Here is a 16,183-nt window from a genome sequence, read left to right on the forward strand (position 1 = left end):
CATAGTGCAGGCATTGAGCCCCAGCAATTACCCTGGAGGAAAAAAAATGAAAAAAGAGAGAGAAGATAAGAATAATAAGGTAAGAGAGATAACATAGATAACAAAACAGATACTCAGAAAGGGAAATATTTTGGTTACACAAATTGAGATTGAACCCCAAAATGCTCCCCTGTTATATAGTCACTAAATCTAGATTCTGTCAAGCATTAGATTAATAGACACTAGTGTGGAAGAGATAACTCCAATGAGGACCTGGAATGCTATCCTTGGAAATCTATCCTTCTCCCCTTTCTGTCTATGAGCCACAAGTGATTACAATCACCTGTAACTTGGTGAGGTCCTCTCTCTCTCTCTCTCTCTCTCTCTCTCTCTCTCAGTTTTGGAAGAGATCCTGCTCATATTTTGTTGAATTTTCAGGTGATTTTCATTGGTCTTCCTAGTTTGTGGATAGAGCAAAACTCAGCAGCTGCTATTCCATAGCCATACCTTCAGAAGCCCAATCCACTCTTTTTTTATTCATATGAAGAGATAGATAGAGAGGCATCTCTGTAAGAAAGCTGCATTTTTGTTCATATATATATATATATATATATATATATATATATATATATATGCAACTATGAGGTGTCAGGAGCAAATCTTACATATGGGAACTCCCTAATTGAGCATGTACCTCAGTCCCCATTTCAGAAGAATATTGTCAGAGGACACACAGCCAGAACAGTCTGTCAGGGAAAATAACCATTGTTTGAGACCTTAGAGGAAAGCATCCATGCACTTGAAATTGTTGGGATTCTCAGTTTTCTATACTATCAGACAATAGTTCCCATTATAGAAAAAGAGCAGAGACGATTATTGTTAAAAGGTTAAGCTCCCTCCTAGGTTCAATCCCCTATACCACCATAAGCCAGAGCTGAGCAGTGCTCTGGTTTAAAAAAAAAAAAAAAAGAAAGAAAGAAAAGAAAAAAAGGGTTAAGGTTTTAGAGATGTGGCAAAAGAATCTTTTGCTTTGAATGGTCTGGGCCATGGAAAAGGGGCTGGAGGATGAATGGTGAAAGGGGTTTCCTGAGATCTAACCTGAGACAAATGCAGAACTGCTTCCTTCACCGTCCATCTGTTGGTCCATCCTTTCCTTAAACATAAACAGTGAATTCATCTTTTTCTACCCAGAGAAAAGAACTCCAATCTGCAAAGACTTGTCTCCCTCTAGTGACCAAAGTTTATTATTTTTACAGGCTGAAGTCTGTAAGGAAGACTGCATCAAAAAAAAAAAAACTTCAGTGAAACGAATCCAATTACAAAGAAGACTAAGGCAAGCATAAACCTATAGGACTACATCAAATTAAAAAGCTTCTTCACAGCAAAAGAAACCACTACCCAAACCAAGAGACCCCTCACAGAATGGGAGATCTTTACATGCTTTACATCAGACAAGAGTTTAATAACTGACATATATAAAGAGCTTGCCAAACTCAACAAGACGACAACAAATAACCCCGTCCAAAAATGAGGAGAGGACATGAACAAAATATTCACCACAGAAGAGATCCAAAAGGCCAAGAAACTCAAGTCTTTGATTGTCAGAGACTTTGATTGTTAGAGAAATACAAATAAAATGAGATACCACTTCACTCCTGTGAGAATGTCATACATCAGAAAAGGTAGCAGCAGCAAATGCTGGAGAGGTTGTGGGGTCAAAGGGACCCTCCTACACTGCTGGTGGGAATGTAAGTTGGTCCAACCCCCTTGGAGAACAGTCTGGAGAACTCTCAGAAGGCTAGAAATGGACCTACCTTATGATCCTGCAATTCCTCTCCTGGGGATATATCCTAAGGAACCCAACACACCCATCCAAAATGATTTGTGTACACATATGTTCTTGGCAGCACAATTTGTAATAGCCAAAACCTGGAAGCAACCCAGGTGTCCAACAACAGATGAGTGGCTGAGCAAGTTGTGGTATATATACACAATGGAATACTACTCAGCCATAAAAATGGTGACTTTACCATTTTCAGCCGAACTTGGATGGACCTTGAAAAATCATGTTAAGTGAAATAAGTCAGAAACAGAAGGATAAATATGGGATGATCTCACTCTCAGGCAGAAGTTGCAAAACAAGATCAAATAGCAAACACAAGTAGAACCTGAACTGGAATTGGCATATTGCATCAAACTAAAAGACTCTGGGGTAGGTGGGGGTGGGGAGAATACAGGACCAAGAAGGATGACAGAGGACTTAGTGGGGGTTATATTATTATATGGAAAACTGGGAAATGTTATGCATTTACAAACTATTGTATTTATTGTCAAATGTAAAACATTAATTCCCCAATAAATAAATTGAAAAAAAATTTAGCAAATGCCTACCATTTATTTTATTTTACTTTATTTTATTTGGGGGGGGTGGTTAATGGTTTACTATATAGAAATCAATGCATAGACACAACCTCTCATCTTCCCTTGACTGGTGTCTAGGAGACAAAACAGAATCCCAGTGTTTTTTCATCCTGTCCCTTACCCTCAAGCCCCAGACTTTTTTGCTTTGGTGCAATGAGCCACACCCAGTTCAAGTTTCACCTTTTGTTTTCCCTTACTGTTCTTTGTTCTTTCTACTTTTTAATTATTTACTTATAAAATGGAAGTTTTGACAAGACCATAGGAGAGGGCTACAATTCCCACCACCAGAGTTCCATATCCAATTCCCCCTTCTTGATAGCTTTCCTATTCTTTATCCCTCTGGGAGCGTGGATCCAGGGTCATCAGAAGGTGGGAGATCTAGCTTCTGTAATTGCTTCCCCACTGAACATGGGTGTTGACAGGTATATCCATACTTCCAGCCTGTCTCTTTCTTTCCCTAGTGGGGTAGGGATCTGGGGAGGCAGGGCTTCAGTACACATTGGTGAGGTTGTCTGCCCAGCAAAGTCAGACTGGCATCATGATAGCATCTGGAACCTGGTGGCTGAAAAGGAGTTAAGATATAAAACAGAATGTTCTTTGTTCTTAAATTCTACCTATAAGTGAGATAATTTGGTATTAATCCTTTTGTTTGTGGCTTATCTCACTCAGCGTGATGCCTTCAGGTTCTGACAATGATATTGCAAAGGATGACTTTAACATTTTTTAAAAAATGTCTTTATTGGGGAATTAATGTTTTACATTCAATAGTAAATACAATAGTTTGTACACGCATAACATTTTCCAGTTTTCCATATAACAATACAACCCCCACTAGGTCCTCTGTCATCCTTCAACATTTTTAACAACTGCATAGTACTCCAGTGTGTTTATGAACGGTGTTCCATAGTTTCCTTAACCATTAACCTGTCACTGGACATCTGGGTTGCTTCCAAGTTTGGGATATTACAAACAGTACTTCTATGAACATTGGGAGTGTATGTAAATAATTTTGAACTTGAAAACATTATTATAGCATTTCTTTATTCTATATTTTCTCACTATACATCTGAGGAGATTACACTAGTTTATCTAAGTGTGTCTGTTAACTGAAACAATAGATCCAACTTGGTTTTTGGTGATATTGTGAAATAATGGGAGGCTGGGCAGTGGTGCACCAAGCTAAGTGCTCATAGTACAGAAATGTAAGGACCTGCACAAGGTTTAAGCTCCCAGAGACAAAAAAAAAAAAAAAAGTGAAATAATGAATCTGGGGTCTGGAGCCTAGGAGGGGACTTGAGCCCAGCACAGTCTTCAGACTGTGCTGAGAGAATTGCTCCAAACATTCTTTCCTCGTGCCCAGATTTTTTTTTTTAATTAAGAAAGGAGACATTAACAAAACCATAGGATAGGAGGGGTACAACTCCACAAATTCCCACTACCCGATCTCCACATCCCATCCCCTCCCCTGATAGCTTTCCCATTCTCTATCCCTCTGGGAATATGGACACTGGGTCATTGTGGGTTGCAGAAAAATGGAAGGTCTGGCTTCTGTAATTGCTTCCCCGCTGTACATGGGCGTTGATCCATACTCCCAGTCTACCTCTCTCTTTCCCTAGTAGGGTGGGGCTCTGGGGAAGCAGAGTTCCAGGACACATTGGTGGGGTCCTCTGTCCAGGGAAGTCTGGTTGGCATCATGCTGGCATCCAGAACCTGGTGGCTGAAAAGAGACTTAACATACAAAGCCAAACAACTTGTTTAATAATCATGGACCTAAAGGCTGGAATAGTGCAAATGGTACTCTGCACTATTGGGGGGTACTCACTGTAGACTCTTGTGTGCTTCTGCTTTCAGGTATATGTTTTTCCCTGGTTTATGGACATGTGTGAACATATGCTCTATCTCAGGGGACCTGGTCTATATCCAGACAAGAGACTAATAACCAAAATATACAAAGAGCTCAGCAAACTTAGCACCAAAAAAGGAAATGACCCCATCCAAAAATGGGCAGAGGATATGAACAAGACATTCACTTCAGAGGAGATCCAAAAGGCTAACAAACATATGAAAAACTACTCGAGGTCACTGATTGTCAGAGAAATGCAAATTAAGACAACACTAAGATACCACCTCACTCCTGTAAGAATGGCATACATCAAAAAGGACAGCAGCAACAAATGTTGGAGAGGCTGTGGGGAGGAACCCTGTTACACTGCTGGTGGGAATGTAAATTGGTCCAGCCTCTGTGGAGAGCAGTCTGGAAAACTCTCAGAAGGCTAGACATGGACCTTCCATATGACCCAGTAATTTCTCTCCTGGGAATATACCCCAAGGATTCCATAATACCCAATCAAAAAGATATGTGTACACCTATGTTCATAGCAGCACAATTCATAATAGCTAAAACGTGGAAGGAACCCAGGTGCCCAACAACAGATGAGTGGCTGAGAAAGCTGTGGTATATATACACAATGAAATACTATGCAGCTATTAAGAAAAATGAACCCACCTTATCTGACCTATCTTGAATGGAGCTAGAAGGAATTATGTTAAGTGAGCTAAGTCAGAAAGATAAAGATGAGTATGGGATGATCCCACTCATCAACAGAAGTTGAGAAAGAAGAACAGAAAGGGAAACTAAAAGCAGGATATGATTAAATAGAGTGTAGGGCACCAAAGTAAAAACTCTGTGGTGAGGTGGAGGGTGGACATTTGGCTTCCTGGAGGGGGTGGGGTGGAGGGTGGGATGGGACACAGTCTTTTGGTGGTGGGAATGGTGTTTATGTACACTCCTATTAAAGTGTAGTCATATAAACCACTATTTAATTAATATGAGAGGGGGAAAATTGATCATATATCTAGAACTTTTTAAAACACAAACTGAGTCTTTTTAATACATAGGCTGAGTCTTTGATATGTTGACTCTCAAAAGTCTAGACCAGGGAGAAAAGAAGCAACCGGTGGCATGGCTATATACAAGATGCTGGGTAATATACAATAAACCCTAACAAAGGGACTTTTCAAAGTTAACCCAGTTACCAAATACTGTGATGATAACAATAACTATCCATTGTCTTCTTAAACCCTAAGACAGCAGGAACCTCACATTTTCACTATAGAGTCTATATTTCCCCCAGTCCTGGAACATTAGGGTGGGGTCCACTTTCCTGCATGCTTCTCTCAATTCATATCAAATAATATTGCATCCGCCGATCACATCCTAATCAATGAAACGAGTGCCACCCCAGCATGCTTCACTTCAGACTGTGTCCAGAGACTTCAGGTGTGGAATGACAACCCTTCAGCTTCATTACTTTGGTGAGCCCTTTCCTTTCATAGTATTCTTTAACTCCATTCCAGGTGGTCCACTCCCCAATAAAGTCCCCAAACCTAGTGCCCAGATTTTACACACTGCATATGTGAGGGGAATACAGAGAAAATGTATTTTTTAATTTATTTATTAAAGAGAAAGAGAGAACCAGAGCATCACACTGGCATATGCACTGTTAGGGATCAAACTGAGGATGTCATGTTTTAGAGTTTAATGCTTTTCCACTGCACTATCCACCTGGGATATATGCAAATATTTTTAGGAATTTTACAATGTAGAGTCAGACAACAAGATTCCTTCCTACTTGTTGAGGCAACCAAGCAAGGCCATTCAATATTTTGTCTCTTTATACCACTCACACTTTGCTCTGGTAACTCAGGCATCATGGATCAGTTGTCTATGTGTCGTTGCTGGATGATAAAAAGCATGTCTAAGGTCAAAAGAATACAACGCCAGCTTGGTTAGTGTTCTGGAAGGAAAGGGATAGTGCCTGACCTTGAATTTACTCATGTTCAGGAGCAGCCTATCAGGCTATTGTAGTCTCAAGAGACTGAGATGACTGAAGTTCAGATTGAAGAACAAGGACCTCGTGAGAAGGACAGTCCTGTGTCTTCTTAGCCCTGGTTGGAGACAAATACCAAGAATTCCAAATACATGTCTTAGAGAATGACATCAGTCACAGAGAATGACCAAGCTGTATCTGGAGGCCTCATAGGTCCTGACCAACTCTACAGAGTCCATAATTCTCTGAGTTCCAGCCTTCCCAGCAGTTTAAAATGAGGCAGTTTGTTTCTGCAACTCTGTTTTATGACACAACAGCAAAGAAAAACCAATTGCTTCTGGCAAAGACTTTTACAGATGCTTAGATGAAAAGGGGAGGGAAGGAGGATTGCCACTGCATGAAGGAAGGGAATGGAGTGAACAAGGTGTGTTTTTCCAAACATCCCTCTAGCAGCACCCTCAAAGCTGTGTTTTCTTTCAGTCTTTGCTTCTTTATAAAGGCAGTTGTCACCTCAGCCACCACCACCCACAGCTTATAGGTTCACACTTGCACAGCAGAAGGTTAGGAGTGAGCACACAGCCCTTCCCCACCACCAGGATACTGGGAAAAAGGCTCTCTTTCAGAATCTTGGTTTCTTTACTCCTGTACACAGAAGCTTCCTGGGAAATTTTCCCATTGGAGCAATGTCATACCTTTTGTTTTCTTACTTGAGTATCTCATAAACCAGAGGGTTTGTGCCCTCAAAGATGGAACTCTTTCATTAAACACCTAAGAGTCATCAGCATTACAGTCATGAAAGGTCTCTTAAGGGTGGCACTTTTCCAGAGGTTCCACCATGGACTTCATGGCTGGTATAACCTCTTTGACTAAGGCTCCCATATGTGTTTACTGTGTAACTTCTGCCGGACTCTGACGTGGCATTTTTGGAATGTTGTTCTGTGGAATTTCTCCCTCAGCCTGTGTGGTTGCTAAACACTCCCTTCTAGCTTCTTCCAAGCTTAACAGCAGTGGGGGAAGCTTTACCCATGGGGGGACTCAGCTGTATCTGGTTTCTGTGCTAACCAAGGATCTCAGAATTAGGTATTTTTACTGCCTCATGCCCCTTTCATGAACAATTTTCAAGTCAATTTTTGTTTTGCTGAGGTGCTAACCTTTGACCCTCTGGAACAGAAATAGCCTTGCAGAAAGCAAGGCATCCATGTACAATGTACACACAAAGAGCCAGCCCCTCACCCCAAATAGCACTTAACAGGGCATGATCTTCCCTCACAGAGGATCACAACTCAATACAGACTGCAGGAGCTCTGAGAGGACAGTCCCAGAGCTGTGATGTGCAGGATACCAAGACTGCAAATGGTGCTGAGGTTGATGGTCAGTGTTGGGCAGTAAGCCAGCTCCCCCCTGCTTAAAGCCTCTGTCTCTAATCCTGTTTAATTAAGTACCACCCTGCTGGCTTAACACTGTATTCTATTTACATAACACTGTTAACTAAGCACCGCCCTGCCTCCAGGGCATTGGTTTAACCCTCACTGGTTTGCTCTCTATTTTCCTTCTCCCCACCCACTATCCTACGTACTTCCTCTTCCTGACACTTCCACCTCAGGATATATAAGGACAGGACTGTGATTAGAGATAGCTTAGATTGTGCTGTGTTCCACATGAATAAAGACTGAACTGCGTACCACTCAGCCATGAGTCCCTGGTCGTCTCTCTCTCCCGCCTGCGAAGCTAGCCCGGCAGGTCAGCACCTGTTGCTGACTGGAGAAAGGTTCATGTTTCCCCAGAAAAGGGAGAAGGAAAGCATTCTGGGGCAGGAGGCTCTGCATGCAACTGCCTTCTCTGAATAGGATGTGTCACTTTTGTGCCTTAAATTTGATCCCTTCTGACTCCAGGACAAAGGTGTATCCCTGAAATGCTGCTGGATACTCCTGCAGTGTCCTGAGTGGAAGTAAAGCTTTCACGCAGCCTGAAAGATGTTCTCAGAACTTTCCTCCACCATGGAGGAGTTTGCCTTTGTATAAAAGCAAGCTTATTTCACATTCCTTAAGGCTTGATGGGACCGGGGAGAAATAAAAAAGACAGAGGAATTTGGGCTGGGATAATAGCATAACACTTATGCAAAAAAAAAAAAAAAAAAAAAGACTTGTACTTGAGGTACCAAAGGTTCAATCCTTAGCATCAATGTAAGCCAGAGATAAGCAGTGCTCTGGGGAAAAGAAAAAAGAAGAAGAAGGAGGAAGAAGAAGGAAGAGGAGGAGAAGAAGAAAAAGAAGAAGTTTGGAGCCTATCTTGGATACATAGCAATTGAGAAGTTCAACCCCTCTAAATCTCTACATTTTTGCCTATAAATGAAAATAACTGAGATTCTAGTACCTAATGCACATAACTGTGACTTAGACAATGAGTTTTAATAAATTTATAAAAGTTAAGCAAAATAACTATACATGTGGACTAAATGTAAGTTATTGCTATTGTTATATTATTGTATTCACTGACAAGACATTTAAAAATAGTGGATAATTAAGGACACCTAGGTGAGCTGATGCTGAAAAACATAGGAGCCACAAGGGGGCAGCAAGAATCAAGTCTGTGTTACATTTTGAAATCGTTTCTAGTTGCTGAATAGAATGAAGCAGAGAGAAACTCTTGAGGAGGTTATAAACAACAATAAACAAACAAACAAACAAATAATAAACAAACAGTCTAGGCTCAAGACAGACGAAGACAAATAATGTCCAAAAAATGTCCATCATGTTATGCCTTTACATTCCTGGACAAAGTTCACAGAGCATGCACTCAGGGTCACACACTTTGCTAGGCTCTGGGCTCCTTGGTCACCTTCTAAGAACTGTAAGCAGGTGGGTGCAACCCCTACATACTTCAGCATTCAGTTTCTGCATGCTCAAATGTGGCTCATGCAAATTTTGGGGTTGGGGGAACTATCCAGAGAAGTCAGAGAAAATCAGACATCTCTCTGATCCTGGGTCAGGCTTCACAGAGGCTTAGCAGGAATGCCCTAGAGAAGGGCTAGGCATCTTAGTGGAAAGGCCTAAGCCCCAGAAGGAAATTTTATTGAGCAGGGAGCAAAAATATGACATCCTATAGAGAATAAAGGCCAGGGAGATAGCTCAGCCTGTCAGAGCATGGCTTGCATACCTGGAACCTCAGATGTCACAGATTCATTCCCTGATACAACCTTATACTAGAGCTGATCAGTGTCTTGTTCTCTCTCTCTCTCTCAACCTCTCTCTCCTGTCTTAATTCAACAACTTTCATAATGAATACGTGACTATATTTGAAAAAAGGAAACCATAAAAGGAATTCCTGTTGTGAATATGATGTGTTTAGCTGAAATTTTAAATGTTACAGATGATGAAAAGATGACACTAAATTATATAAAGTTCAAAAACCCACTAGTGGTAAAGGACATTATGTCTGAAAATTAGGAAAGGGGCATTTCATGTTTATTGACTAATTCATTTATCCACAGATTTTCAGAAACAGAAGCCAATACTAAGTGGGGGACTTCCAGAGGTGTGGCTATTGAGTAGCTGCAGTTGTGTTTCACTCTCCCAGATCAACTACCAGGTCAGCTAGGGAAAGCAATGAAAATTACCTGACAACTCAACAAAATACAACCAGGTTTTCTTCAGAAACTCACCAAGCCACAGGTGAGTACAGACACGTGTGGCTCATGGACAGAAAAGGGGTGAGGGAGAGATTCCTAGGACTAAAAGGTTATACTCGGGGACTGCTGGCACCTAACTGGGGGAGTGACAGCTGAAGCGTGTCACTTCTGGGTCTGGGCCAATGAAACAGTTGTAAACAGAAAAGAGAGAGAGAGAGAGAGAGAGAGAGAGCACCTAAGCCACAGGTGAATATAGACATGTGTGGCTTGTGGATGGAAAGGGGGTGAGGGAGCAATTACCAGGGCTAAATAGCTATGCTCAGGAACAGCTGGGACCAAATAGGGAGATTGGTAACTGAGCCACACCACTTCTGGGTCCAAGTTTAAGCATCAAAGAAGTGTTAAAAAGAAAACACTACCTAAAAACTCACCAATTTACAACTGTTACTTCTTGAATTTCCCATCCTGTTGCCCCACAAAGGCTGAAACAACAGCATGGAGACCCTATATTGCCATCAGGGACACTGGTCTGACCTGATGACTCAGGATAAAATCTCCCCTCCCTCATCAAGATATTTAAACAAGAAAATCGAACACATTAGCTGGTACAACAACAAAAAGAACACAGTGAGGAAACTGAGAAATACACAGGCAGCTATGACAGAAAACCCAACCAACCAGACATACACAGATGTAGAAAAAAATGAGAGTTCAGAAAACTCATTATGAAATCACTTCAAGAAATTAAAGATTCAAGAATTTAGTAGTCATTTTACAAGAGAATTACAAAGTGCAGGGGGAAAAAATGAACTCCAGACAAAAATGCAGGGACTAAAGGACACTTTGAATGCAGTTCAAGATGAGGTAAGAGACCTTGGAAGGACACTTAATCAGGTGGAGGGGAGAGGACACAACCACCACACTGTGAATTTAAAACTCTTGGAGAGGAAAGATTTAGGAAAAATGAAGCTCTTTTCTCTGAAATAGCAGACTCCATCAGAAGGAAAAACATCAGAATCACTGGGATCCATGAGGAAGAGGAGAGAGAGGAGTAGAGAACATATTCAGAGAGATTTTAGCCAAAAAAATGTCCAAAGCTGAGCAGGGTTCAAAATATAGAAATCTAAAATATTCAGAGAATCCTGAGGTACAAATGTGTGTGTTCCTAGTTAGTTAAGGCTCTTATTCTGGCCTCAGTGTGCATGGCTGTGATCAGGAGAGCCCCATCCCTTCTCCTGTGGTGGCCCATCTTTCTGTCTTTCTGTCCTGTGCCATCAGGTGGTGAAGCAACTGGGATCTTGGTGTCCAGGCTGCTGGAAGGTCCATGATGAGGCTCCACAGGTGGATGTGAGTAATGAGGTGCCATGTGGGGGTTGTATGCTGAGGAAAGTAGTGGAGGTGGGGATTCCAGTGTATCCTAAAAGTTACACAAGCAGAAGCATGAGATAGGTTTACTGAAACTAAATTCCATGCCCCTTCCCTTCAAAGGGAAAAGCTGTCTCCCAAGTGAACTGTCCTCTGTTGGTCCTGCCCTGCCAGGTCTCTCAGCCCTCACTGTACCCACTACAAAGTGTCCCTTCTGGCTGATCACAAGGACAGATGTATCTCCTCAGTGCCAGCCTGCTGCCCGGGCACGTGTGGAGGTTGGGAAATGCAGGCTGGATGTGAGTCCAGAAACTGACACAAGACTGATAATGCAAATTTGTACTGAACCCAACTCATACAGCACTTAAATAAAGAGCAGGAACGAGTATTCCACTGTCTTACTGAGAAAGAAAGCGTGGAGAGTCTCATAATTTTCAGTGGACTCACAAGTCATATGACAAGTGAGGTTAGAGATGGGGTTAAGTGCAGGATTAAAATGAGTGGGACATAAGGAGAAAAGATTCCACCTTGAATAAAAGGTGGAGTCAGAGAAGATGATCGGAATTTCATCAGGAGTTAATCATTTACCCAGATAGCAAACTACTAGGATTCATTGGTTTATGGAATTTCACCAATGGGAAAAAGGTGAGATCACACCCTACAGGGGTATAAAATCTGAACAGGTTCAGTAGGCCAGAACAATCAGGAAGGGGCCAGGGTTGTCTCCCATCCTCTGCCCAGGATCTCTCAGGAGACTGAACTGCTTTCCCAGAGGAGTCCCCAGAACCTTCAACACAGAGCCCAGACATGATTCCAGCACCACAGGACATCTTGGAACAGATGTTGAGGACTCTGGAAAGGTCCATGAGGGAATGGGGAAGACAGTAATTGTGCTGTGGATGGATGAAAGTCTGGGATGCGTTAGAAGGAGAAGAGGTGTCATGGATACAATGGAAGAGACTTTCTGGTCGGCAGAGAGGATGAAGGAGTAGCTTCACAGGATCATGCAGTGAGGGGTGTGAGATAACTATATGTGAGGGGATTCCACCTGAGGAAGTGGAGAACTGGGTCTTGCTTGAGTCGCTAATGTGATGCAGACCCAGTTCATCAACTGATCTTTTTTCCTCTCTAACTATGAACTCCCTGGTCAAGATTTTAAAGACATGATGGGGGAAGATAGCATAGTGGTTATGAAAAAAGATTCTCTTGGTTGAGTCTCAAAAACCCCAGGTATAATCCCCCAAACCACTATCATAAGCCAGAACTAAGCAGTGCTCTGGTTTAAAAAACAAAAAAACAAAACTTGAAGGGAGTCAGGTGGTAACACAGTAGGTTAAGCGCAGGTGACACAAAGTGCAAGGACCAGTACAAGGATCCTGGTTCGAGCCCCCGGCTCCCCATCTGCAGGGGAGTCACTTCACAGGCAGTGAAGCAGGTCTGCAGGTGTCTGTCTTTCTCTTCCCCTCTCTGTATTCCCTTCTTCTCTCCATTTCTCTCTGTCCTATCCAACACCAATGACAATAATAACTACAACAATAAAACAACAAGGGCAACTAAAGGGAATAAATAAATATTTTTTAAAAATTGAAGACATTGTAGATACTGACTTCTAATGGCAGCTTAAAGATATGCTAACCCTTTCAGGTATGCGTAAATCCATTCACTTCCCCTTTTATCTCATCCACAGTGTAGTTTTGTTTTTTTTGGGTTTTTTTGCTGGTTTGGTTGGTTGGTTTTTTAGTGTTGCAAACAAGGTTTCAAGGGTTCTTGGAGCAAAATTTGCATGTATTGTAGTTTGGTGACCAGTGTTCTAAAGAACCAGCAAATCTACATTGAAGCAACCTCAAAGGAGGAAAATGTAGAGTTTTATCAGGGAAAATGAAGGACATAAGCTCTGTTCCAGGAATTTCTGAACAGGTGGGAATAGGTAGCAAGGGGTGGAAGGGTATCAAGGATACATATACTCAAGAGGCCAGGATCCGCGATCATCCTGGAATCCAACTCTACATACCAAGCAGATGCAACCTTCCTGCTCCTCTTCTTTCTTCCTTTCTGCCTGGGAATGTCTGTGGGTAAAGGGTAGGGGGAGGGAGGGAAAAAGAGATTGTAGACAGAATTAGGCCGACTGTGAGGCAGATGAATTGACTTATAGACAGTTGAAGGGAGGAGTAGAATGATCCCCATCAGTCAGAACATTACATTGTGTGGTAATTTTGTTGCTGATTTGAAGATTTCACTGGGCATTTACAAATGTAGTAGAAAATGTTGGGGGAGGTGTGGGTAGATAGCATTATGATTATGCAAAGAAACTTTCATCCCTGGGCTCTGAAGTTCCAGGTTCAATAACTCATACCACCATAAACCAAAGCTGTGCACTGCTCTGATTTAAAGAAAAAAAAGTTGGAGAATGTGACATTTTTCATATAAATGAAAATGTCTTGTACTGGTGTCATTTATAATAATTGACAATATTTTACTCTTATTGGATATCTGTCAAAGTGAATTGCTAATTATTATTGTATATTTTTATCATGTATTATTGAATAGAAGTCAGGCTACTGACATGCCATCAGCACATCCTGAGAGTAAGGCCTCATTATCCCTACCCTCTTTGTGACACAAAAGCTCCTTCCTATCATGTGGTTTGTGAACATACCCAATGTTGTGTCTCTCTTTCAATTAAACTTGCTCTTTTCACTCATAAAATCAAGCATTAACCTTTAAAAGAGTCATCAGATGTATAGTCATAGCAACTGAAATACAATAATCCTTTCTGTTTGGGTATTTGTGCACTTGATTCTGGAAGAGAAACCTGGCAGTGGCAAAGATTTCTGTGTTCTTAATTCATTAGCATGCATATACTTTATAACTCATGTCTACTTTCATGAAAGAAGCTGATGTTGTTCCATATGCCCATTGTCTGACTTTCTTGTATGCCCACTTGCAGGAAGCTCTAGAGCCTTTCTCTTGTGATTATTGTGAAAAGGCTGGCAAAGAGACAAGAACAGAGATTGGGGTCTGATTCAACAGCTGTTACTGCAGAGGGAAAGGAAGGAGCTGGGTCAGTCTCAGTGTCTACAACTCTTGCAGATCCAAGGAGCATCCTAGAGCTTCTCAGGAGTATAGAGAAGGCTGAGAGTCCCCCTGCTCCTGGACACCAGCATTGCTCAAGAGGTGTCCTGGGACAGAGCCCCCTGCACCATGGCTCAGGAATGCCTTCTGGAAGAGCAGACAGCAGAGCTCAGCTGCCCTGTGTGCCTGGACTTGATGACAGACCCAGTGACCCTGGAATGTGGGCACCACTGCTGTGCCTCCTGCCTCCAGCAGCGCTGGCAGGACCTGCTGGACATCTTTCCCTGTCCAGTCTGCCAGCACCACTGTGCCCACAGAAAACTGCACAAAAACAGGCAGCTGAGTGCCCTGGTTGACATGTTGAAGCAGCTGCCCAGTACAAGGAGCAGGGAGCAGCAGCAGGAGCAGGAGCAGCTCCTGTGTGAGCAGCACCAGCAGGTGCTCAGCCTGTTCTGTGAGCAGGACCTGCAGCTGGTGTGTGTCCAGTGCAGGGTGTCCTGTGAGCAGCAGGGTCACCCCCTCACCCCTGTTAAAGAAGCTGCTGCTCAGCACAGGAGGAAGTTCAAATCCCACCTGCAGACCCTGAAGAAGCAGCTAAAAGATGCTAAAAGGGGACAAGAAATGCAAAGCAAAGAAATAACGGACTTCCTCAAGGAGGTGGCAAAGCAAGAGTATGAATTGCACCGGGAATTTCAACAATTTAAGCAATCTTTGAGAATCAGTCAAAAGAAAATTGATAAAAAGCTGCAAAGTAAGGAAAGACAGGCTTTCAAGAAAATCACCGAAATCAAATCCCAGGTGTCACTTTATGGCTCTGCACTGAAGAGTCTGCTGAGAGAATTCATCATGTTCTGTTTGCAGACAGACCTGGATCTACTGATGAATACTAGAAAATTGAACCTCCAGATTTTTAAGTTTAAACAGCTACAGGTCCCGGCCACCTTCTCATACCAATCTGATGAGGTTGTTCCCAGTCTCCTGCCACATTATTTTGGTCTGCATAACATGATCAAGTTTCAAGAGGATTTGACATTCGACCCGGAGACTGCCCACCCCTTTCTCACTGTACGTAAAGGAGGGAAAAAAGCCACATTTTCTCATGAAAGAAGAAATCCCAAACCCAGAGCATTTATTTCTCTCATAGCTGTCCTGAGTTGTGAGGGCTTTGATGCAGGCAGGCATTTTTGGCAAATCAAACTCAAAGGTGTAAGTGTGTGGTCCCTAGGCGTGTGCAAAGAGTCTTTCCCCAGAGATGCCCAGCTTCCACTGTCTCCAAGCAATGGCTGTTGGCAATATCAGCAGCCCACATGCATACAGCCTGGCTCACAGAGAATAAAAATTCGTGTTGGCATTTTTCTGGACTATGAGTTGGGAGAACTTTCATTTTACAATATGAATCAGAAGTGCCACTTACATACAATCACTGATACCTTCACAGACAGGCTGATGCCCTATTTCTCTGTTGAGCCTTCTTCCTCATCATCTGTCATGAGAATGATAAAAGATGAATGCTGATGTTCTTGTAAATATTCTCTCATTTACTGCTATTGTAATGAAACATTTTTATAATAAAGATTTGAGCTATCACTTGATGCTGGCCTTTTTGGTCAATACCAGACCACCCCATCAACTGGGGCTTTAAAAAGAGAATCCTTGGATTCCCACAAAGATATGATGGGTCTAGACGTCTAATAGATCCCTCTCTCCACCACCACTGGTCACTTAAAACAGGAATCTTGAGGGTCTTTTCAGGACTTTGCCCTTACCATAAAACAGCATCTAAAGGGAGGCTGGGTCATCCTACCCTGCCACTCAAGGAAGACTGGTCCTGAAATGAGTGCAGTCTGCAACATTCCCAGCAGTGGTCATGAACTTTGTGCTCAGACCA

At 42.3% G+C, this 16,183-nt stretch overlaps 1 protein-coding gene across 1 annotated transcript; it reads left to right on the forward strand.

The window, feature by feature from the left end:
• The first annotated feature begins 14,424 nt into the window (after nt 1-14,424).
• On the forward strand, nt 14,425-15,810 carry LOC103123414 (tripartite motif-containing protein 75-like). The gene has a single exon (XM_016192924.2). It carries the CDS (start codon nt 14,425-14,427, stop codon nt 15,808-15,810), a length of 1,386 nt encoding a protein of 461 aa, XP_016048410.2.
• Nucleotides 15,811-16,183: the final 373 nt, after the last annotated feature.

Source organism: Erinaceus europaeus, chromosome 2 (genome assembly GCF_950295315.1).
Source record: "Erinaceus europaeus chromosome 2, mEriEur2.1, whole genome shotgun sequence".
Lineage (NCBI taxonomy): Eukaryota > Metazoa > Chordata > Mammalia > Eulipotyphla > Erinaceidae > Erinaceus > Erinaceus europaeus.

Excerpts from the sequence above, each read along its gene's own strand:
- LOC103123414 (XM_016192924.2), top strand. The coding sequence starts at position 14,425 with ATGGCTCAGGAATGCCTTCTGGAAGAGCAGACAGCAGAGCTCAGCTGC.